Source organism: Mus pahari, chromosome 5 (assembly GCF_900095145.1).
Source record: "Mus pahari chromosome 5, PAHARI_EIJ_v1.1, whole genome shotgun sequence".
Lineage (NCBI taxonomy): Eukaryota > Metazoa > Chordata > Mammalia > Rodentia > Muridae > Mus > Mus pahari.
In genome coordinates, this window is record NC_034594.1 from 82,194,304 (window position 1) to 82,219,634 (window position 25,331).

Genomic DNA, 25,331 nt, shown 5'->3' on the forward strand with positions numbered 1-25,331 from the left:
TAGCTGCTGAGCCATCTAACTCCAGAAAAAGACTTTTAAAAAAGAATATAGTAAATAATTTTTAGGAATTTTAAGAATCACTGAAAAACTATTTTTGTTCTGGCTGCATTCTTCATCCCACTTCAATGAAACTGTGTAGATAACATAAAAACAAGGTGCCTTGGTAGGAATTTCAGTTCTCTATCTCCTGCCCAAGTTTTTAAAAATTAAGGCAAGTCCTGGATAGTATGTAATCAAAAGACTCAAAAGTGAGTATCTACATCTATAAAGCCACCATGAGAGTGGCAACTCAATGACCAACGTTTATCAAATTATTTCAAATAGTTAATTGTCTTAAACCAGCTTGGTTCAAACAATAAAAAAAGTTTATAGATCATACAATGTAACAGTAAACACTCATACAACATAGGTAGATTCTAGGTGGTTAGCAGTTTGTGGAAGGAAGTATGGAGAACAGAGTAGACTGGGAAACCTGGTCTCATTCACCCTCTCTACGCAGTTCCGAGTGCTGAAAGAAAAATCCAGAAAGGACTAAGAGAAAGCAAGTCTATCTCCTATCCCACTATGACTTCATCCTAATATTTCTTCCTTCGTCCACTGCTTTGTGTCGTTAAGCTGCTTTTAAGCTTAAAACCAACGGGATACAAGGCGCTATTTCTGTCCTAATAGGGGAGGGAGTAAATGGGTTTACTTTGAGTGCAAACACTGCTAGTTTTCATGGGCCTTGAAAAAAGTGCGGAAAAAGTCAGGAAGACTGGGACAGCGATCCTGTGAACTGTGTATGTATTTTTGTCTCATACAAAGGCCCTACCTAGAGTTTAGAGTTCCTAAAAACCCTCAATTTCAATTAGCCAGGAAAATAAAACTCCTCTGGCAAGCAGGAGAGGATCAAGTTAATGAAAAACGTTCACAGGACACAGAGTTCAACAGCAGAGGGCACAATACCCACCAACAAGGGGCAGAAGCTGGAGGAGAGGGTGGGCAGAGCCTGACGATATCTGGGTCTTGTAGTTCGCTATTGGTCTCTTCTGTGTATGCTCTACCCGAACCTGAACTACAACCCCCACTGTGCAACGCGAGCCCCACTCGCCGCCTCTCCTCTTTGGCGAGGACAAACCTCCAGGGAAACAGCTCCGCCCCACCCCCGTACGCACGCGTCACGTTTGTTTACCCTGAGGCCCCGCCCCTAGCCTCCCGCTCTCCGCAGAAATGTCGTCATGCTAACGATGCATATTCATGATCAACTCCGCCCCGCCACCGCCCGCCTTCCCGCGCATCATTAATATTCATGAGGCGAGCTCCGGCCGCAGCTCTGGGGAGCTGAGGCTGTCCAGCAGCGGGCGGGGCCTGGCGCTTGGGAGCCCGCGACCCGCGGGGAGGGTGTGTGTGGGGGGGGGCGGTGGCGGCGAAGCGGGCGGGCGTCGCGCGGGATGGAACACCGAGACACCGACGGAATGCTCCGGATCGCCACATAATCCTCTGGAACGGCCGCGCCGAACGCCATCGGCGTCTTCGTTCTCTTCGCGCCGCCGCCGCCGCCGCCGCCGACTCCCACCTTCGCCTCACCTCCTCCTCCTCCGCTGCCTCCGGAGCTGGGGGAGCGACGTGAAGCCCCGCTACCATGGAGCCCGCCGCCGCAGCCCCGGCACAGCGACTCGCGGACCCCACGGGTGAGGACCAAGCCCTGGCGGCGGCGGCGGCGGCCGAGGGCGGCCGGAGTCCGGATCCCGCGCTGAGCTCGGTGGCCCCGAGCGGCGGGAACGGCGGCGCGGCGCGAGAGGAGGCCCCCTGCGAGGCGCCGCCGGGGCCGCTGCCCGGCCGCGCGGGAGGCACCGGGCGCAGGCGGCGGCGCGGGGCTCCCCAGCCCGCGGCCGGTGGAGCCGCCCCGGTGCCCGCGGCCGGCGGCGGCGCCAACTCGCTGCTGCTGAAGAGAGGGCGGCTGAAGAGGAATCTGTCGGCCGCCGCCGCCGCCTCGTCGTCCTCGTCGCCGTCCTCGGCGTCTTCGGCCGCTGGCGGCCTCCCGGCGTCCTGCTCGGCCTCGGCGTCGCTGTGCACACGGAGCTTGGACAGGAAGACGCTGCTCCTGAAGCACCGGCAGCTGCTTCAGCTGCAGCCGTCGGACAGGGACTGGGTGAGGCACCAACTCCAGCGGGGCTGTGTGCACGTCTTTGACCGCCACATGGCCTCGTCCTACCTGCGTCCAGTGCTCTGCACGCTGGACACCACAGCCGCCGAGGTGGCCGCCCGGCTTCTGCAGCTGGGCCACAAAGGCGGCGGGGTGGTGAAGGTGCTGGGCCACGGGCCGCCTCCCGCCGCCGCCCCTGCCGCCAGCGATCAGACCCCGGACCGGGAGCTCGGAACGGACGTGGAGCCACCGCCCTCGAGCAGCACCGTTGGTGCTGTCCGGGGCCCTGCGCGCGCGCCTCCCGCCGACCTGCCGCTGCCCGGGGGTGCCTGGACGCGCTGTGCACCCCGCGTCAGCCCGGCGCCTTCGGACTCCAGCCCCGGAGAGCTGTTCGCGGGAGGCCCCGGTTCCCCGCCCCGCGCCCCGCGCCCGGCCTCCGACGCCGAGAGCTTCAGCCTGAGCCCCAGCGCCGAGAGCGTGTCGGACCGGCTGGACCCCTACAGCAGCGGCGGTGGCGGCTCCTCGTCGTCGTCGGAGGAGCTAGAGACTGACCCGGCCATGCCCCACCGCCCCGGCCGCCCCGCGCAGCCTCGGCCGCCTTCCCCGAAGACCTCGGCTTTACTGCAGCCAAAAGCCCCGACGGGCGTAGACGGCACTGGCGCGATGGCCGGCGAGGGTCCCCGAGATGATAAGGTGGTGGCAGCTGCAGCTCCGGACGGTCCTCTGTCGACTCCGGGGAGGATACGGGAGACCGGGCAAAAGACATCTCCGCCCTCTCTGTATGTACAGCTCCACGGAGAGACTACCAGGCGCCTGGAGGCGGACGAGAAGCCATTGCAGATACAAAATGACTACCTCTTCCAACTGGGATTTGGGGAGCTGTGGAGGGTGCAGGAGGAAGGCATGGACTCGGAGATTGGCTGCCTCATTCGATTCTATGCAGGTAAGGAAGTTGCCTGCATGCTTATGTATGGCTTCGAACCTTGGCAGGGATCGCGATAAATGATTCCAGGGGCCTGGTGAGTCTGTCTGACACTCTTTTCTAGCTTGTTCACATGCCGTCTGTGCAAGTACTAAATTGAGCATTCTTTAAATCTGCAAGGTTTAGTAGAGTGTCCAGGCCTGAGGTTGGAAAGCCAGGTGGACAAGGTGACCAAGTCACCTGGAAATACAGGAAACAGGTAACACCCGAGAGGGGTACCAGTCCGTGACTTTAAAAGTGGTTTTCTCCAGGCCTCTGCTCTGGTTCGTTGGGTTGCAGGCGTTTTGGGATTCCAGGTAACTCTCTGACACTTTAATATAGACAGAGGACAACGACCAACGAAAAATGTTCCACAGTGCCTTCCCCTATTCAACTGTCCACAGTTTACCATTCATAGACAGTAAAGTGCAGTGTGGGCCTCTGGGAACTTTGTTCTTGTCAACTGATGCTCATGTTTGTTCCCCTGTCTGCCATGCGTATTTGCTCACTGAGTCCTCACAGACACCCGAGAAGTGGGTACGTTCGCTGTTTTGAGTGCTGTTTAACCTCGTCCCTCTTTCATTGTTTTATTTCAGTTTCCAAGTCTGAATCTTGCGTAAAAAAATGAGTTGGCCTGTTTCTGACTTATAGCTTTTATTGTCAGAACTTCGGAGATACTTGAAACAGACTAGACTTAATAATATTGGTGATTCCTGCTTCTTATATGGCCTGAGCTCCTCTCTAGCGTTTTTAGTATCTGTTCAAGTGTGACCAGTCAGTTTCTCCTTTTGGCTGGAACTAAGTTGTGGGGTTACATGGCTACTGGTTATTGTTTTTGAGCTTTGTAAGTTATTGCATTCTCTGGTTGAAAGAGTTTTTAGTAGTCAGAACTTAGCTAGCTTAAGAGCAATAAAACTTTTAGTGTTACATTTAGGTGTATATACTAACCTTCCAACAGATATTTATCCTGATCAGCATCCAGTCATAAGCAAAGCAGAAAAAAGCCTCCTCCATCCATTGAGGCATACTGTAATACTACCCATCACATAGTCCTTGTGATTGCTTCTTCCACATTAGTGTTTTGGTTTTAGTTCAACATGTGCCCTAGTTGCAGTTTGGCTTGAATGAATGAGTCTTTATCAATTACATTGATAATGCAAGACCTCATCCCTGGATGAGATGTTTATGTTTTATTGAAGCTTTTCTGATATTTTGATTAATATTTTCCTTATAAAGAAAACTAAATTGTAATACAATAGCATTTTCCTGGAACTAATATCTTAATGGATGATATGCCCTTTAATGTTTTGTTTGTTTGTTTGTTTGTTTATTTTGGTCTAGAAAAGTGTAGCAGCAACAACTGTATCTTTTTCTTCCATGGCTCATGTGACTGGTGAAATACTTTTTTTTTTTTTTTTCAGAGGCATCAAATAGTACCATACTTGGAAAGGGGACTATTTTCAGATGAGAATGACACTCTTAATCACAGAGAGGGAAATGGGAATAACACAAGGACTATGTGATGGGTAGTATTAGAGTATGCCTCAATGGATGGAGGAGGCTTTTCTCTGCTTTGCTCATGACTGGATGCTGATCAGGATAAATAGCTGTTGGAAGGTTGGGATGTCACAGTTCTGAGATTTTGGTTGTCTTCAGAAGTGCTTAAAATATTCTGAGTGGGCTTTAAGCAGTTTTTTTTTCATCTCAGTTGAAAAGTGATCTGATTTCTGGCTAAATCTTAAATGTGTAACCTTTTTGTTTGTTTATGAACAAGTAGTAATTGTTACCTCCTTCTGAATTTACTGCTTTGTTTCTATTAGCACAGCATAAATAGATGCAGGCGTCTATGTATATGCTCATAAAAGCAACTAATAAAATGAGGATGCCCTACACACATTATCCAACCGATTCTTGCCTCTGAAGCCTGTGTGCTTGTGTTGTAGAAGGAAGATGTGTGACTGTTGGAAAGATGTGGGATTGCCTATTTTGGTATTTGAGTGAAATTGGACTTACTTTAAGCCTAATTTAATATAATATACTGAGCATCTCTGTACTGATGTTTGTCATAGAACAAAACTTAGCATCACTAGATGCTATTTCAGTTTTTGCAAGGATGTTTGTTACTAACAGAAGGGTGCTGCTGAAAGGTGGTCTCACATAGTTTGAAAGTTGTGAGGACATATGGTAAAGGCTTACCCAAGGCTGACAAGATTCCTAGAAATGGCTTTTGTGCTCCAGCGGAATATAGGGCAGCCAAAAGCAGGCTGTTGTGTTTTGATAGTGCTTTTGTTTAGCGAGAAGATAATTCATGTATGTTTTAAATGATTTCCTTTAAGAAGACACTGGAAAATTTTGTATTGATTTGCTTTATAATTTTATATGTAGTGTATTCTTGAATTTATTGTTGCACGTCTTTTCTAGTGGAGTTAAGTGGAATTAAAGATAGCTAGGAAGTTTGAGACTGCTTGAAAATATTTCCCTATGTTTAAATTGAGCACATTATCACTATCTGTGTTTTTACCTTCTCAACTACCTGGTTTCTTATTTTCACAAAGTCCTTGTCCAGCAGAGAACTTCCATTCTCTTTTGAAGGTCACTGTTCAAAACCATTACAGTGCTTATAATCTTTCTCAGGTTGTTGAAGGGCCTTGAAAGCTATTTGCAGTTACTTTGAATTGTTTGGGGTAATGTAAAATGAAAGTCTTTAAATGAAGTCAGTGTGGATGAGAAGTACTACCTAATTACAGTTACTGAAAACTTAGTTTGAAAATTAATACTGTACTTACGACAAAAGCATTCTTTGAGTTTCAAAATATTAGGAAATTGAGTTGGCTTTATCTAATGTTTCCTCAAGTTTGCTAATTATGCTAATGTTTAATGTCCTTTAAAAAATCTTGCACCTTAAGTTTTACCTGGACGTGTAATTTTAAGTTAAAAGAATTTTAGGAATTCAGTTACCTGATCTAAGTTATGAATACCTAGCATGAATGAGCTGTTTTGTTCAGGACTCCCTGGGGCATCTGTGTCATAGGGCAGTAGTAAAGTCTTACTTAAATGTTTTTCATTATCTTTTACTTTAGCTACAGTTGCCTGCTTAGTTCAATTCATAGCAACAAGGAAGAGTGTTGCCAGAGAGGAGAACACACCTCGCACCTAGAGTATTTTGGAAGGTGTCTTTATGTGGGCTTCTGTGGTAGTCATCCAGCTGTCCTTCCCACATTTCTACTCTTTCTCTTCTGGAGATGCTCAGTCCTTACATGATCTCATAAAAAACAGGTGGTTATCATCAACAGCGTACTTATTGATAAGCAGGTTATTACTGTAATTACAGTAGTACCGAGCAAGTAGTATGGTTTGAGCATGTAACTCCAGTGTGAGCTTCAATAGTGCTTTGAAAGTACAAAGGGTTTTACTTGATTTTGTTGTTTTTTTGTGCTTACCACTTTGTTATGTTCATATATTTGTTCTTTTTTCACACGAAGCATGTGAATCTTTTGACTATGGCTTGATAACTCCCATGCATTGGGCTTTGATTGTCTTCTAGGATATGAAAGGGCTTCACTTAAATGATCTCATTTGTCTCTTCCAGCTCCATTAGGGAGGAGGCCCTGGTGTCAGCCTTCTTTTCAGACTGCCTGTCTGATGCTTGCTGTGGGCTTCAGCCCCTGGCGAGCTGAGATTAGGGAGCAGAGCTTCCCTGTTTTGTAATTCAACTCACTTTCTATGAATTGGTGCTGAATTTCATTTACACTTGAATTTTCCCTAAAAGCTCTCAGAAAACATGCTATGTTTATAATGAGGTGCTATTACCAGTTTGTCCTATGTGGGGTTCCTTGTAAAGTGCAGATGACTATTTTTATCACATGGCCTTTAAAAATGTAAAGAACCGAGATTGACAACTGAGCACAGTACAGAAAGTATTGAAATAGTCTAAGTATTCTGGTTATAAATTGTGATACTTAAGGTTGAGAAGGCTATGGAGTTATTAGTTTTTTTACCCAAGTATTCTTGTTTGTTAAATCTTTATTGGGAAATTATCTGAACAGATAACTTGAGAGTGGGGGTTTATGTGATCTTTCCTTTTAAAGCAATGAAAATACACATCACTAAAGCGTATATGCATTTGAAATTAGAATTACCAGTACTCTAACAATAAATAGTGTTTTGACATTTTCTTGTACCATTTTGTAATTCTTAGGTGTGTAAGAGATAGGGAGCAAGCATTCTTTGAATTTTACTATAGTGTTTTGAAAATGGTGGTGTTTTATATTCATAAGAATGATTGTAGAGGGGAGACAGGTATAAATCAGTCTGTGTGACGTCTAAGGTTATAAGTTTTAGCTTTTTCGTGAGGTAAGATTTAATCAGGAGTGCAGACCTAGTATGTGTGAGGCTCACAGGTCAGTCCAGAAAGCCAAATGGATTGTCAAATAAATCAGCTGCCTTAAACAGTTGCGTAAGATGTGTTTGTTCTTCTTATAAAATTGAATTTAGCTTTTGTTTTATTAGGAAGGTAACATTCGCTGACATCAGATAGGGTCCGTGCCTTGTATGAATCTTGGTATTTTTGCTTATTTCTTGAATTGGTTTGTGTAATTTCGTTAAGCAGCTGGTGGAGTGTGTCCTGATTCTTTTGACTTCCATCCTGTGTGGGTCTCCAGGGATGTGTTAAACACACACATGCACACAGAGGCATTTCTCCCATGGCCAGAGATTTCTGATGTGCCACATACTATTAATGTCTTCTGTTTCACGTGACTGAGCTCTGTGGACTTTGAGAGAAAAAATTTCCCTCAAAGTTTCCCTAGAGTAAACAGCTCCTCTCTTTCAAAGGCATCTCATACCTCACCATTGAGATCAATTTAATGAGACACCTGTCAAATGAGGCAGTGTGCATTTAATGATTTTGTTAGGTGTCACATTTTATGCAGTCCAGTCTGTCTGGACAGGAGTAGGCTTAATTATAAACTCTGAAAGTCCACTCTATGGGAAAACTTTTTCTTTAAAAACACCTGGCATTTGTGAAAATTGAGAAAGAGGCCTTATCGAAGTGCCTCCTCACATTCTGGGAAGAGAAGGTCCCTGGATCCAGCCCACATTCAAAGACCCTCCGGCACTGAGGGCTTGGACCCAGCCTAGTGTCCTGGACCTCTAAGGCAGGCTCTTTCTATTTACCTTTGGCGTTCTAAAGACGGCCTAATAACCAAAGCAAACCAAGCACCTGCCTCATGCAGTTTTAGGTATTTTAACCGAAGGCTGTTTGACTGTTTTGTTTTACATGAAACCTCAATTAAGGATTTAGAAAACTCTAGGAAGCTGACAACTCCAGGATCTGGAAAGAATGAATTTTAATGGTACCGTGATTATAGAACGTTAGGCTATTTGCTAGCCGTGACAGAGCTCTTTCAAGTTTTGTGATATAGTAATTTTTATCATGTATGATAGTGGTCACCAATTGATAAAGCACAGCTTAAATATTTTGAGTGTAATGATCTTCTTGTTATCATGAGTCATTTGGAACGCTTTTTAGTATGTTAGATGGAGACAAAGCATAGCTGTCCCACATATTTGTGTTGAAATATTTTCTCATATATTCAGATTTGATACTGTTTTTATTCATTCTGAACACATTTAATGATAAAGTCTTATTGAATGAGGTATATATCTAGTGGCTTCTGTAGTTGTAGTGATGTGTTAAAAGTGGGCAAAATGCTTTATTTGTATATAGTATATATTTTGCATTTGAAAATGAATATTTCAGCAAAAAAAGAAGAAATTTCCAGTATAAATAGCTAGAGCCACAAGTTCCACCATGTGATAAACTTCATTTCTAAATGAAGCCTGACTAAAAAAAATTTAGTCTTATTTCCAGTTATATAGATATATTCAATTGAAGATTGAATATAATGTGAAATAATTTAGTTGTGAGGCATTTCAATAATCAGTGAAAATTCTATTTAGAAATTTAAAGTATAAGTGGATTTGAATGGCAGTTTTGTTTGTTTGTTTCCCTTTAGTTTTTCTCCTTTTTCCCAATCAGGAAGAGGTTTGTCAGTGTGTTTTGTACTGCACATGTGCGGTTAGCAACGCTTGGAGAATAGATCTTTTCATATTCCTGCCTCGGTTAATGATGTGTTGGGACACTTGGACTTTCTTGTCAAGTACCAGGCATAGTTTTAGATGTAGCCAGAGTATGCATGAGCCGTGCTGCTTTTCATTACGTGTTTATTGGTTTAATATTAATTAACTTCTGAAACATTGGTCCAGATTTTGACATTTTATAAACAGATTGAGTTTTTGAGCTTTACTATGAGAACTGTATCCTTTGGGGGAGCTTTCTTTTTTCTTATCCATGCATATGGAGGGTGAGGCTACTTGCAGCCTTGTTATTGAAGCTACATCGTGTGGTTCTTGCGTTTGGCTGGTGCTCTGTGTATGTTTTGGGGGACAGGGAGTAAGTAAACTAAATGTTTATCAAAGTACAAACATTTGGGAGTAAAAGTCTCCTCTTATTTCATAGTTTGGGGAGGAAATGGTAGTGTGTTTTTGAGAAACCAGTCTGTTCTGCGAGTTGGCAAACTTGATACGACTTGGTGACTTTTTTTTTTTTTTTCCCTCCTGGTGCTGAGGAGGGAATCTAAAGCCTTTGGTACATACTACACAGGAGTCCTACACTGCTGAGCCTCATCTTTAGCCCTTTGTCTTTGTGAGACAGGTCTTGCTTTCTCTATAGCTTACTATGGCTTTGACCATGAAATCTTTCTGTTCTTCTGAGGTAGCAGAATCCTTGGATATTCATTTGAACCTACGCTGGGCTGTGATTTCCTCATCTGTAAAACGATGAGCATAGAAACAGGGCAAGCAAGTCCAAGATCTCTTCTGATTCTTAGCGTACTGAAACTCTATCAGGAAGCCTAATTGATGTAGAGTCTGAAAGTTGTAGACTACTTTTAGATGGATATGAAAGTTGTAGTTGTTTTGAGTTCTGTATTGTTGGTTCAAAACTGTCAAATCACCTAGAAAGAACTTACATCTAATATATTAGATGTCAAAGCAGACTTTGCATCTGATATATTGCAGTCAAAGCAGACTTCTGTTTGGGTAGAATTCAGACTAAAGAAGATAAATAATGTTTTATTTGTTCTCTTCACCATTGATATTTCCTGAAGTAGAATCTGGATGCTAGAGGTGAGTTGAAGTTAAACTCTTTTCTTAATTGATTCATAAAGTTCCCTTCACAATCTGGTTTATGTAGCTTACTGTAATAACGTATAGAGGAACTCAGTGCTCAAAACTGCTGGTTGAATATTTTTTAAGATTTGTTTTATGTGTATGTATGTTTGTTTATGCACCTGTGTGTGTGTGTGTGTGTGTGTGTGTGTGTGTGTGTGTGTGTGTGTGTATGCGCCTGTGTGTGTGTGTGTGTGTGTGTGTGTGTGTGTGTGTGTGTGTAGGTAGGTAGGTAGGTAGGTAGGTAGGTAGGTAGGTAGATATCCAGGAAAGCCAGAAGAAGCCACCACATATGCTGGAACTACAGTCATAGGCAGTTTGAGCTGTTCACAGTGTGGGTGCTGGGGAACTGAGTCTGGCTCTTCTGAAAGAGTAGCAAGTGCTCTTAACCATTAAGCCATTCTCTAGCTCTGGTTGGTGAGTTGTAGCTCATGGTAAGCTGTGTGCCTGTGTCCTAGTACCTAGAGATTGATGGCAGGAGGAGAAGCACTAAAAAGACTGAAAATTCCCACTACTCTGATCAGATTATAGAATTCAGAAAACTGAGGTAATTTAGCACTGTTGTATTTTACTAGATGAGGAAAGTAAACTCAGATCAGTTCAGTCAGAATTAAGAGGACACCCAGATTTTGATAGGTTCTCTAGTATCCTTTTCTCCACATTGTGAGCTTATAAGATTAACTATTTTTAGATGTTCTTTATGCTTTAATTATTCAATATGAAGGTTGATAACTGTCCTTTACACAATTCCTGGTTTCTTTATTAGTGTTTCTTTCTAATCAGTGCCTTTGAGAGGTGGCATATCACCGTGACAGACTGTAAGGGGAGAGCCTGTAACTGAGAAGCCGACAGCTGTGTGCTCATTGCACAGAGGGAAATTAGATTTCATTCTTGATGCTACCTACTCTTTGGGAGATTTAGGATAGAACTTAAACCAGTTGGCTGAGAAGAGGCTGAGTTTTAGAATATTAGTTTGGGCTTGCTTCAACTTTGAAGTTGAAGTAGCTAGAAGAATGGAAATGTTGGAAAAAGAAATCATTGAATTAAAAAAATTAATCAGAATAAATTAGAGTAGATTTGAAGTACTTCTTTCCAAGAATATGTGTACTATAATATCCCATATTAATTGTTCTTATAAATTTATTATTGTATTGGAACATATAAATTGTTCCATGTAAAAAACTAAAAATTCAATATAATTTAACCTAAAGTTAATTATGCAGTTTATTATTCTAGTATCTATGTTAAGTTCTATTGAAGTACCTGTTCATGGTTCTGCCTTTGTAGTGGGAATAGTTGAAAAACTTTGTTCATTGGTATTTGTACTTCTGTTATGTATTGATTTTAAAGTCTGTATCATGAAAATTACTTTGAGAGGTATTTATCAATCATCCCATCCATCCATCCATCCATCCATCCATCCATCCATCCATCCATCCATCCATCCATCCATCTTATCCGTTCATCAATCCACCCACCTATCATATGTGATAGCAAAAACTTAATTTGTGAGCTCAGGAAACAAATTTCTAGGTATTTTTAAGAGGGTTTGAGAAAGATTTCCTGTTAATGTGTCTCAAGTTTGGTGAATTGATTCCTTGAAGAATTACTGTTCATTTTTAGTATGAGAAGAGAAACCTTCAAAGCGCAGAAGTACAAAGATATGAAAGGGCAGAGTTACATTGCTTCTGGAAGATTTAGTGATGTATCCCAGATGCTGAAGCAAGGGAGGGATTTCTTGATGGTTTTCTTAGAAAAATGGGATGGCCTGACTGCTGGTGACTTTTGGGTTTAAATAACAAGGAACTTTTATGCATAAATCCTGCCCTAGTAACAGACTTATTCTGTCTTGAACTTAGGCACACACATCCACACACATTTTCCCCACTGCATTTTTAGGTAGTCGACAGCAGGAGTTGGTGATTGTATTTGTGGGTGAAGTATATGCATAGCATATTCTCGAGGAAGAAAAAAACCTTAACAAACTACTCTTCATGTTTTCTTGAGCCTTTCTCCACATTGGTAGCTTAATGTGAGTGCCTGTTTACGTCACTAATCTGTCTTGGGTGGGACGCTTTTCTCTTGATTTATAAATCTCTTTGGGAGGTTCATTTAGGGAAAAGTTTTGTTTCCCAAATCTCTAATATTTTTGTTATTCATTCACTTCTTCCCAGTTTTTCCCTCTAAGTTCTCAGGCCCTACCATACTTAGGAATGCCTTCATCTTCCCAAGACTGAAAAACAGCCCTTGCTGTCATCTCTGTTATCTATCTGTTGTTTGATTGAGATAGGAAGTAGGGAAGTAGGGAATTGAAGTTGTCCCTGAATTTTAAAATTGAGTAATTTTTTTCTTTACTCATTGAAAATGCTTCTCTTTTCCTCAGGGATTTTTGCTTTTTATTTGATAGGAAATTCAGATTTATGATATGGAGTGTTTTTGGCACAGTGACATTTGAATTTGTTGAGGCAAAAATAAGAGAGAAAAGGCTATTCAGTTAGTTTACTACTGATTTTCTTTTTTATGCTTTAATTTTATGCATTGACATTACTTCAAAAAATACTTATTTTCTGTGTACATGTGTGTGCCTGACTGTATGTATTTGTACTACATGTGTTCAGTACCTGCCAAGGTCAGGAACTCTTGGAACTGGAGTTACAGGTGGTTGTGAGCCCACTAGACATAGGTGCTGAAACTGAACCCCAGTCCTTTGGAAGAGCAGTGAGGTTGTTTTGTTTGACAGGGGTTCTCTGTGTATCCCTGACTGTTCTGGACGTCTTGGCTAGCCTTGAATTTACAGAGAGCGGCCTGCCTTTGTCACCCAAGTGACACCACCATGCGGGCCTACAATGAGTGTTCTAGCACTGAGCCATCTCTCTAGCTCAGGACGGAACTCAGGTTGTTAGGTGTGGTAGCGAATATCTTTACTCAATGAGCCAACTTGCTGTATCATGGTCATATCCATCCCTCCTTCCCTTCACTTTAGAAACATGATTCTATGTTTCAAATTTGAAATCTTGGAATAATTTCCTTTTCATTAGGCATAAATCTCAGTTTCTTATTTGCATTTAAATAGAAAATTCCTCTATTTTTCTTTGTGGAGAAATCTGAATTACACCGATGGCTATTGTGAACTACAGGAGGTTTATCTTTGGGATTTGGAAAAAGTAAGGCTATGTTGTCTTTTAGAGTCAGGAGGCCTGTCTGCCATTGGGACTCTGAGGTTTTCTTTGGTTGACCTGGGAAGTAGGTACATGAAGAGTGGCCATGAACCAATCGCAATTACTATTACTGTGTTTTGGTACTTGAGATTGAATCCAGTGGCTCATGTGTGCTGAGCAATGTCCCTAACCCCAGTGAAGAACTCAAGGTCATACAGAGACATTGTTTGAAAGGAGTTAGGTAGTATTCTTGAGAATGACACCTAGGGTTGTCCTCAGCCTCCATATATGCTTGTGACTGTACACACACACACACACACACACACACACACATTATAAAAAGAGTAATTTGAAAGAACTCTGATTTGATATAGGAGAGCATTGTGTTACTGGGACCAGTGTTCCCATGCAAACTGCTGTACATGAACTCCCAGAAATGATGAAGTGATATTTAGTGGGGGCCGAGGAAGGATGAAGCAATGATATTAAATGTAGAAGATTCAATTAGAGTATCTTACCATATTTGTTAAGCAGCTTTAAAAATGTAGTGACCAATTCTTTTTTGTTTTTTTCGAGACAGGGTCTCTCTGTATAGCCCTGACTGTCCTGGAGCTCACTTTGTAGACCAGGCTGGCCTCAAACTCAGAAATCCACCTGCCTCTGCCTCTGCCTCCCAGTGACCAATTCTTAATAACAAAGTGTCTACAAGCTATAAGTTGAACTGCTATCACGCTTTGGCTTTATAAGGTTTTACTTGGTAGAGAACTGGTTTTCTTTTCTGCAGGGTTATTTTAGCCAAGGTCTTCCGGTGTAGCTCAAGGTGACCTTGAACTTGCAGCAGTACTCCAGCATTAGCCTGCTAAGTGCTGGAATTCCAAGTATATAGACCACTGTACTTGGTCATGGGCTTTTAGTTGTGTTGCTGAGGTGCCAAATCTCCATTTCTGGAAGTAGACTTTAGATTTGAATACACTTCGTGCTTAGAAGGTGAGTATACAGTCCCATTGCTCTGAAACATTAAATGAAATAAAATTTTAGTTGACAGACTGATTTGTTAAGTGCAAGTGTTGTCGTTTGCTTTTTGTTGCTATGATAAGGACTGTGACCAAAGCAACTTGGGTGCTTCACTTCACAGCTTATAGTTTTTTTCTAAGGGCAATCAGGGGTAGAAACTGAGGCAGGAATGTGGAAGGTGGAACCAGAGAAGGGGCCCAGGAGGAATACTGTTTACTGGCACAGGGTGGCACTGCTCACAGTGGCCTGCACCCTCCTGTATCAATCAATAATAGAGAAAATTCCCCAGCAGCATGCCCACAGGCTTCAGTGATGGAGGCATTTCCTCAACGTTGGCTCCCTCTTTCCAGATGTCTCCAGCTTTTGTCAAGTTGAGAAAAAAAACCTAACAAGCACAGCAATTAACATTTCTTTTTTTCCTCTACACTAACAAATCAGAGGTCACTTCTTTTAATTTGAAAAATTAAGTGCAAAAGATTTAAACTGCCTCATCATTGTTGTATCCTGCTGTATAATGCCTAAAAAATGTATAGTAGTTTAATTACTTAGCAAAGAGATTACAGTTTGAGGCCATGTTTCAAGTTCTTTATAAATATTAACTAATTTAATCCTCATCATAACCCTAGGAGGTAGATAGTGCTATGTGTATTGCAGATACACAAACTGAATTACCAGTTTGCAGGCTGACTGGATTTGTTTAGCCAGCAAGGCAGAGGTAAAATTTAGGTCCACATGTGTCTGGTGCCGTGGTCAACTAGTTCACTAGTTAGTGTCCTCTTTGACCTGCTGTAGAAAACAGTATGGCCCTGTGGTCAGGTGTGCTACATCTGCATTTGGAAGCACAGACTTGGAGCTCTAGGTTCTGGGCTTGAGGCCTGGCTGTGCCACCAGCTCTGCTTCCTTTACTTCCTGCTGCTTAAGCTGGCTGAGGATCTATTGGGACCTGAAGGAAACTGCCTAGGAACACAGTATTACAAAGCAGGTACTAATTAGCCGCATATTGCTAGGGTTTTCTTTTTGGTGGGAAGAGCATTGACTGAGAAACTGGAGACCTGTGTTTAACCATGAGCCTCTCCACTTGATGTGATGCCTGTAATAAGTCCTTTAACCCCCCAGCCTCATTTGTCAGAGAGGGAGAAAAGCGATTAAAAAAAATCCATCTGAAAGAACTTTGTGAGGTTGAGATTTGAGGATATATGTGGAAGTGCTTTGTAAACTGTGAGATGTTATGTAAACATAATGTGGTTCTATTATTTTTAGCAATAGTAAATTGCCACAGATGTTAATGAGTGTTAATTAGGGCTCATTAAGGAAAGGTGGGGGGATACTGTTTTTGGCCTTGATGCTCAGTTATAGAGGACCACATTCAATTGGTAGTTACTACTGAATATCTCCAACATAGAAGGTGTTTAATATGATTTACCTAAGATGCCTTGAAAGACTTGAGGGCACTTTTGGGAGACTTGGTAACATTTGCAACAGAAAGGTGATACTTTTAAAGCAAGGGGGGGGGGTGTTTCTTACTAGTTACTCTAATAGCAGAAAAAGAGGGAGGGTCCTAGCTACACAGAGTGCACTCTGGGAAAGCTTGAGCCCTTGAAGGGCCACAAGGAATAATTGCTGCCTTACTTCTGGGATCTGGCTTGTTTAGAGAAACCATAAGGCTCTAGTTCAAGGTCCATTTAGATTGCTACGGTTAGTCATTCCAATTTCATCTTTAAAATTTGCCAAGCTCTCCCCTAGGCACCCAGGCATTTTTATTTGTTTGAATTATTTGGGGCTTGCTTTTGTATCATAGCTTGTTAGTGTCTAGATTCTGGGGAAAGCATCTATTAATATCTTTTGCTTAGATGTGAATGTGTGCCTGAAGCTTTGCAGTGGCCCATGTTATGCTGAAAGACATTATCTTCTTCTTCTTCTTCTTCTTCTTCTTTTTTTTTAAGGCTTGTCACATTTTATTTTTATATGGATTTATGAGTTTTATGGGAGATACTATGTTTCTGTTTTGAAAGAAGGCATTTAAATTTCATGTGTGGACCACATTAATGTAAAATTTGAATAACAATCTGATCTTTCTGCTTTAAAAAAAAGTCTTAGACTTTGTCTTAAACTTCATGAACCATTTTTTATCCTTTAAACTATGTGTTGATTAGGAGAAAGTACAATTCTTAGGTGTTCACATAAATAAAACCAATATACTGTCTTTTCTCCTCCTGTCTGTAATATTGCCCACAGGTAGGGCATTTAAACTTTTTTGTTACATTTGTTTATTTGTGTATGTGTGTATGTATAGGTGCATACATATATTTACGTGTATATATATATATATATATATATATATATATACATGTGTTTGTATATATGCATATGTGTAATATATATAGATATGTATATATATGCATGTATATATGTGTATATGTGGATATATGGATATGCAAGTATATGCGTGTGTATATCTGTATGTATGTGTATTGCTCATTAGGTAGAGGACAACTTGCTTTCATTGGTAAGGTGAAGTCTTTACTAATGAGGTCTTATGAATTATCATCTTAGCTGGCTCTGTGAAATGCTGCCTTATATATTAATGTGAATGACAACCCTGGAAGAGCTTCGTTTTGCTCTTCCACATTAGCTGTAAGATTCTGACATATATCATAAAATATTTCTGATCTTGTCTGACAAAAATAAGTCATGCTTCTAAGTCAAATGAAAATACTTATAATTCAGACTGAACAGAATTCAAGCTAATTATCTGCCAATATACATTTTCCACAACCATTAGCACCTATTTGCCCTCTGGAAATGTTTACAGAGACTTTAGCTGACTCATTACCACAGTTTCCATACCTGACAGGCTGATTTCATGGGATGTTTTAACAGACGTGGTATCAGCAGTATGATCATAAGAAGGATAGTTACTGGCACTTGTGATTATACTGCAGAACCTCAATGAGCCCTTGTTCTCTAATACAGGAGGACAAACGCTTTGTAAGTGTGTATCTTGGAACTGCTTAAGAGGACAAGGCTGTTCTAAAGACACTAAACAAAAGACTGTTTCAGAGAGCAGGGGTTGTCCTGTCTGGTCAGGATGCTTGTGTTCTAGCCTGAGTCAGCTTGTATTATAGACCATTGGAGCTGTCACTGCACCTCTGCCCTTAGTACACACAAAACAGAGTGGTTTGCAGGCCTGCTTTAAGGAACTGACCGATTAGCCTACCTGGCGTCTACCTCCAGATTCTACTGGTGGATAAAGGCATAAATCATGTTTATTTATCTTTAAGGTACTTTGATATGGACATTCATATTTAATCTATGCACAGTATATTCTTTATCTTATAGAACTCTTTTTGAATAAACCAGCATTGTTTGTAGACAGCTATCAAGGCGAAACTGTGTGAATAGTGTAATGTTTACTCAAGTATAGTTTTCCAGGCTTTACTGGCAAAGTGGGAGGCAGCCTTGGGGGCATACCAGAGTTTAGAATCTTGGTACTGGAGGAGCTCAGAGGCCATCTAGACTACACCTTTCTTTCTCCCTCACTTCTGATAGAGATTCATTTCGGAAACCTGGCTAGCCGTGGAACTCTCTATCCTCCTGCCTCCACTTCCCTAGTCTAAGTGAATTACTGATCTGTACAACCTACTCACTACCAGACCAGTTTCTTATTTCTCACAGAATCCTAGTATTAGGAAATTCTTGATAAATGGTCATCTAGCATCCTCCTAGCCTGCAAGCTATGAAGGTAAGCACTTTGTTCCAGGACAGCATTTCCAGAGTTTTGCTACTTGAAATACGTTGTTTGGACCAGTAGCTCCTCAGAACTTGTTGGGGATGCAGACTCTCAGGGCACTGTAGACTCTGAGAAGTACTAGTGCTGAATAAATTGGGGGTAGAGAGATTTGGAGTTGGAGGTGGAATGATTGTGTGAGATTCAGATGTGACTCAGAGAGAAGGAGGGAAAACAGAGACTTATATGACTTCATCCTGAGATCCACGTGCTAATTGACTGTCTTGCTGGTAGAAGTCACAAAATTCTTAAATTTGTGGTCTGGGTAATGGGAGGATTGTGGGTCAATTTATGAAAGTAGTAGGTGTGAGGTGTCACTCATTTAGTAAGATGTATGGACTGGGCATGTAGTTAGAGGCTGGTGGCATAATGAGTGACGGTTTGCCTCCTGCTCTGTTTCACAGATGGCACATTGCCTTTGCTGAGATATGAGTGAGCTGCTTGCTGCCCTCCCCGCCGCTGGCAGCCTTCCTTGGTTTATACCAGCTTCTAAGAATTGGTCCAGCTTTGTTGTTTTCTACTGGTTAGTGTAAGCGTCGACTCAGGAAGATGGTAGAAACATTGCCTTATGTTATCTTACAAGAGTCCATTTTAAAAATACAAAATAAATGTGAGTACTGGCTATGGCTATGGGACACAAGTGAAGAGGTCTAAGAAGAATATTTTATTTATGGACTTCTCAGGTTGTATTATTTTAAATGGCAATGCTTTCCTTTATAGTGGGGTGGGGACTTATATAAACAATTACCACCCAGCTTCCTGAAAGTAGAATGATTCTACTTTGTGGACAGGATATGAAAGGTACAGAAGTGTTGACCATTGTCCTCCAAGCTTAGTAGATGTAGTTCTTAACAGAGCAGCTCTAACTACTTGCAAGAGACCCTGGAGTCCATTGACTGGTGACCTTCCTAAATAGAGGGTGGGGTGGGAAGAGTCCTTGGTTCCCCTTCACCTCCTGAGTCACTCCTGCTGGCATTGCCCAGCTTAGCCACTATTGTCCATGGCTTCCTGAGGCGCTGTGGAAGGTTAACTGAAGGAAGATTCCATCTGTGCAGTTAGGAGAAAGTCTTCATCCACACTTGGATGAGTTGTGTTCATGCTATGCAAGCATGTAAGCAAGCAGGGCTTTGATATGTAAAATTGAAGGGTGACATGATTAGATTTGTATTATAGGATACTAATGGACAGTCGGCTGCAGGGTGAGTTGGAGGAAGTTCCTGGAGACTGGGGTCTTCTTCAAGTGGAACATTTAGTAAACTCTTACAGAATTTATTTATGTTAATGTTGCCTGTTCCCAGCAAGAGATGTGATTTGTTGCCTTTGCCTGAGTTCAGCCTAGTAGGAAAGAAGAAAAGAATTAACAGTGTGGACTCTGCCACTTTTAAGGTTTACAAGCATGGTGGTTATGCCAAATAGAAAAATAACCAGCTCTGTTTTGGTTAGGGTAGGTGGCAGAGGTTTTGAAGATCTGGAAGAGTCACCCAGGAAGTAGGAGTGTGTGGGAAAAGGCCTGGGTGGAGTTCTGTAGCTACCTAGTTGTTCCATGAGGAAGGGTGTATCCAACCTTTTGGTACTTTGACTTGACTTTGTTTCATACCAAGTTCATGCTCAGGAATTATACAATTGAATTACAAAACAAAATAAGACAAAACAACACCAAAACTCTTCATGTTTCAAGTGAATTTATATGTTGGGCCACATTCCTAGCTATTGTGGCCTCTAGGCTGTTTATTGAATATATTTGGATGATGTTGTATAGATAAAAAAATCCACCGGCATAGAGGAATTGTTTAGACTATAGAATTATAGATTTTAGTATTTAATTATGTGTGTAATATGTCTGTAGGGGATGGGTAGTCAGGACTTTTTAAACATTAATTTCTGATCTAATTTGAATGTTTTCCTTTATGGGAAGTAGAGAAATAGTCAAACAAGACTGACAGGGTTTTAGATGCCAGTTTCACTTGGTGTCTAGTCTGAGTGAGTACAATCCCATTAATCAACTCTTAAGAAGTCTTTAAATGAGGGGGAGAGATGAGTTAGAATTTGAATATGTCCAGTGTGGTATACTAAAGGACATCAGGTATGTCTAAGCTCAGACATCATTTATATTAAAGCATTAAAGCTTTTGGTGGAATCTGGGAGTGTAGTGCCCTAGTTTGCATCTCTATCACTGTGATTAAACACTGACCAAAAGAAGCTTGGAGAGGAAGGTGTTTATTTAATTTATAGTGGATAGTTTGTCGTGAAGGAAAGTTAGGGCAGGAACCTAAGGCAGGGACTGAACCATGAGAGTGGAGGAACACTGCTCACAGGCTTGCTCAGACTGCTTTCTTACACACCCCAGGACCTCCCACCCAGGGATGGTATTGCTCACAATGGGCTGGGTCCTCTCACATTAATCATTAATTAAGGTGACAGGCCAACCTGATGGAGGCAGTTCCTTAATTAGTGATCCTTCTTCCCAGGTGATTCTTGTTTAGGTCAAGTTGACACAAAGGAATAAGTGAAGAGTGTTACACAGGGTGTACATAGTTCTGAGGAAGCAGCTCTGAGGAATGCTTTTATTTAAAAAGCGTTGATGGGTTAATATTGAGTGAAAAAAAGTCAAACACAGAAGAGATGTAGTCTATATGATAGGCAGTTAATAGCCAACTTTTGGTGTTGTATCTGTCAAAGCGTTAGCAGTGGGAAACGGCGTTGAATCACCAAGTCTTTGTATTGATCTGAAGTTTAGTTTCCTTGAGTGAAGATTTATGGAACTGCACTCTCTACAGGTTGTGAGGTTGAGCACATACAAGATGTAAGAGAGGTAAAAGGTCCTGAGAGGAACATTGTTACTGTTCTGAGATGAAGGAAAGAGACAGAGGCAAAGGATGATGGATGAATGGAGAAGAAAAACAAAGGAAGGAAATTCCTAGAAGAAACAATAGGAGGCAGAACTCACTTGGATCCATGTTAACCTTGAACCATCCAGACATTTCCTTGAGCCAGAAGGATGAGTGAAGGAAAACAGTTCTTGGATCTGGAGAGAGGGCTCAGCAATGAGGAGTACTCACTGCTCACAGAGGACCTGGGCTTGGTCCCAGCATCCATGTCAGGGGACTCACACTGTCTTGAGACTCTAGTTTCAGTGGACCATGACCCCTTTTTGCCTCTACAGGCACCTCCATGCACAGGTGGTGCAAAACAACTCAAGCATGCTCACTTAAATACCCATAAATAAAACAAAATACTTCCTTTTTTAAAAAGGAAAAAATTGTTTTTCTGAGAGTTCAGAGTTCAGACTCAGTTGGCTTCAGACTTTTTAGTGAATCAGAAGGGGGCACCAAGCCTTCATATTTATTGTATTGTACCTTTTCTTAAATCAGCCAATCAGCTGATCAGTCTACCCTTAAATGTGGAGAATTCTTGACTGTTCAACTGGTGCTGAATTTTCTAAAGGGTGAGCATTTTGGGGCTCAGTGTGTGTGTCACAGTGCACTGGAAAGAGGGTGAGGATAAAGAGGAGATTAGGAACAGATTGCCAGGCATGGTTTTGTAGATTTGGCTGCGTTTGCATTGGGGCAGGTTGTTTTGATAGCAGTTTCTGATTCTCTCCTCACTCTTTCTAAGAGTGTATGAAGGAGAGGCGTAGATGGACAGGAGGCAGCAGCGTGGTCAGATGCTTTCTGTCCTGTAGTAAATAAGAGACTGGGATTATGCCTTCTCTATTGTTTCTTTTTTGTTTGTATAATCACTTCTGGATTTCTTTTGACAAAATTTTGGCTTTTTTCCTCTCCCCTATGACTTGATTATATTTTCAGATAAGAGCTGTTTGGTGAATGTGATTTTTCATTTTTAGATTAATAAAGTGATTTAGAGTTTAAATCTGTTTTCAAACTTAGTATAAGACCATGATAAAATTTAAGCATATATGTATATGTGTGCATGTATGCAAACCAGATGACATAGTGGAGAGTTAATGTATTCTAAATAATAAATACTGACAAGAAACTAATGAACATGTGATTTTCCTTAATTATAAGCATAGAATTCCTATTTTGTGCTCATTATTGGACTATATGCAGATATTTCAAAATGAACTTTTGACATTATTTTGATTGCTTTTAAGAATAAATTCCTCAAATATGTATAAAATTTCCTAGGTCATTTGACTATTTTATGTTCAAGTTTCAATATTTTTATATATTTCTTATCTGCATGTATATGTATATGGAAATTAGTGGTCAGTTGTGTCCACCTCTTTTTGAGAGCCTCTCTCTTACTGGGGCTCTAGTCTGGGCTGGAGTAGCCAGCAAGCCCTGGGGATCCTGCCTCTGCCTCTCCAGTGCTGGTTTCCAAGCCTGTATCACCATGCTCAGCTTTTTACCTGGGTGCTGGGGATTGAACTCAAGCAATCATGCTTGTGTGACAAGCACTTTACTAATTGTCCCATCTCCCCTGCCCTGGCTTCCATAAATTTCTAACAATAAACTTCTTAGGGACTATGGAAGAAACTCTTGCCCGTGCCACGGTGGCCAGCATGTGCCCCCCGTACCTCATTGCTAAGCAGCAGACTTGTGTCTTTACCCTGTGTACACACTCTTTACTGATTGAACCATCTCCCTAACCCCAGCTTCCATAATTTCTAGTTAATTGCTTAACTACCTGGCCACAACTACAACTACAACTAAAACAGCCATTCAGAAGAATCGTGAGTGTTAATTCTTCACACGAAGCATGATGGATCGCCAGACAGAATGGTTGGGGAATTGAGCTCAATTTAGGAGGCCCTGGAATCCTGACAGGACTGCCCCCTGCACTGGAGAGCTGCACAGTTTTGCTGTTATTCACACAGGAACTTTGTTATTTACAGGCTTAGCAGTTACTGGCATGAAGTTTTATTTGTGTTCAAAAGTCACTGATCAACGGTAACAGGAACTTAAAAAATAGGAGATACTGTAGTGCCCCTACCCCCTCTGTCATCTCAAACAGTTATAGAGTGCTTGCCTCTACTTTCAAGGTGGTATAAGGTGTTTTGGAGGTGGAGGGAAAACTTGAATCAGCCCCGGCTTTTTCAGAAGATTAAACCAATTTGAACAAGGACACTGATTGTCATGAGAAAAGCACAAGGAGCATTCTTCCTCTTTCCTTTATGGTTTCTTGAACTTGGTGCTTATAAAATGTCAGTCTATAATCAGATAGATAAGGCCCCTGCTCTCAGGACTTCAAAGTAAAGGGCGGCTTTACCAAATATTAAGCCGAATCTGGTATCACCTTTCTGCAGTTTACCACTTAGGAAACAAAAAAGGAAAGTTGATGCAAATTCACAGCCAGCCTGTTCTATAGAGCAAGACCATGTCTCACCTCCCATTCTCCTCAGAAAATTACTAAATACTTTATAAAGAGTCAGTTGTAACTGTGATATGTGCCCCAGGGGTAGGGTATGCTGTGGATCCTTACTGCGAGCACTGAGTTTTAGATGGCGCTTGGAATAAATGATACATGAGAACATGTTCAGGTAGAGGGGCAGATGTACGGAGGCTGAAGGCCTGAGGCTGGAAACTCAGCATCTTTAAGGATGTAGGGGAAGCCTTGGGACTATTGGCAGACAGCAGGAACCTCAGTGGAGTCACTTACGGAGGTGGGGAGGGCGTGGGGGCATGGCTGCTTCTGCTTGTATAACATTTTGTTCACAGATCTATTCCCCTACCTTAAATATAGTACAGAATAGACCAGTTTGCATTTTTTGTTGTGTCTGATGACATAGGTCTTAGAGGCACGGTTAGTGTTTTGGAATTGATTTTAAGAATAATAAATCATTCCATTTTTTTTTTTAAAGTTTTCTTTTAAGGATATCCCTTTTAAGGTCAGTTGTAGTAGACATCAATCAAGTTGTAAATTTTCTTTTTATCACCACAGTAGGAGGGATAGGAGGAAGACAAGTCCAGAGCACAAGGAGCTGCTTCTCTTCATCCTAGCTTGCCCCAGCCACCTGCTGTTCCTCACCTGCCACACTGGGTGCTCCCAAACTACTAGGCTGTGATTGAAGGATAAAGACATGTTCATTCTTGGTTGTCCTAATCCTTCTGAATCATCTCCTTACTTTTGAAGACATCAAATTATCAGGAACAGGAAAGAGGTAAAACGGTTTTAGGATTTCTTTACTATGGAAAAGTCTAACTTTTAAATTAATTAGAAACTAATTAATTAGTATAACTCACGTGCAGCTTGTGGAAGACTTAGAGAAGTGTGGGCTCTGGAGCACCGGAGTGCATGTAGCACACAGTACCTGCTGTGTTTGGTGGACACAGTTTGAAAATTTTCACAATTAATTGTCATTGGTTAAACCCTGTAAATTTCCCATAAGAATCTCTAAGCTCTTGTTCTGGTGCGCTGGGCTTGGGTAGCTCCACCGTTGGCTGTGACTGTTCAGTTGGATACCTGTTTTTCTGCCTCATCCACCTGTGTGGTTCTCTTGCTTGGTTCTGAGAGCTGGCTGACGGGTTTGTGAACACTGATCAACAGCAACCAAAATTATTTTCTACGGTGCTTCTCTAGTCGGGTGCTTGATAACTTAAGTTTTGTGCATGTTTCCCCGCAAGATAGTATTTGCTTTGTTTGAATTGATGTGCATTCTAATAGGAGTCAGAAGGCCAGCTGATGCTCTGTGCTTTGTACATCATAAGCCTTACTCAGCTTTAGTACTGTATGCTTGATTTTCAGGGCCCTCTCCACTATGCTATGGAAATTGCTATTTATAGTTTTAATGCTTAGCAGACTGGTTCTATAGTTAAGTGCACCTGTTCTCATTGAATGAGCAAAGGAGGAAACGACTGGGAGAGAAATTACAAGAAACACCATCATGGGACACAACGATGTTTGAAGTTTTAGCCATGTTATTACTTCTGCTTCTTCCATTGTTGTGCTAAAGGCGATTTTTTAAAGGTGATTTTTTATTATGGTGCGTTATTATAATGCAGTAAAGTACTAGGCATACTTTACATTAATAACATGCAAATCTGTGGGTAGATTTCTTGAAATTTCAGTTTAGAATTCTTTAATTTACTTTAT

The 25,331-nt window shown here is 41.6% G+C and overlaps 1 protein-coding gene across 1 annotated transcript in view; it reads left to right on the forward strand.

Annotated features, from left to right (window-relative positions):
• Positions 1–1,409: 1,409 nt before the first annotated feature.
• The window catches only part of Phlpp1 (PH domain and leucine rich repeat protein phosphatase 1), a 214,916-nt gene continuing 190,994 nt past the window's right edge, over positions 1,410–25,331 (forward strand). The window contains exon 1 of the mRNA XM_021198051.2: positions 1,410–3,068. Within this exon, the coding sequence (XP_021053710.1) occupies positions 1,622–3,068 (1,447 nt within the window). The 5' untranslated portion in view covers positions 1,410–1,621. The remainder of the gene's footprint in view (positions 3,069–25,331) is intronic.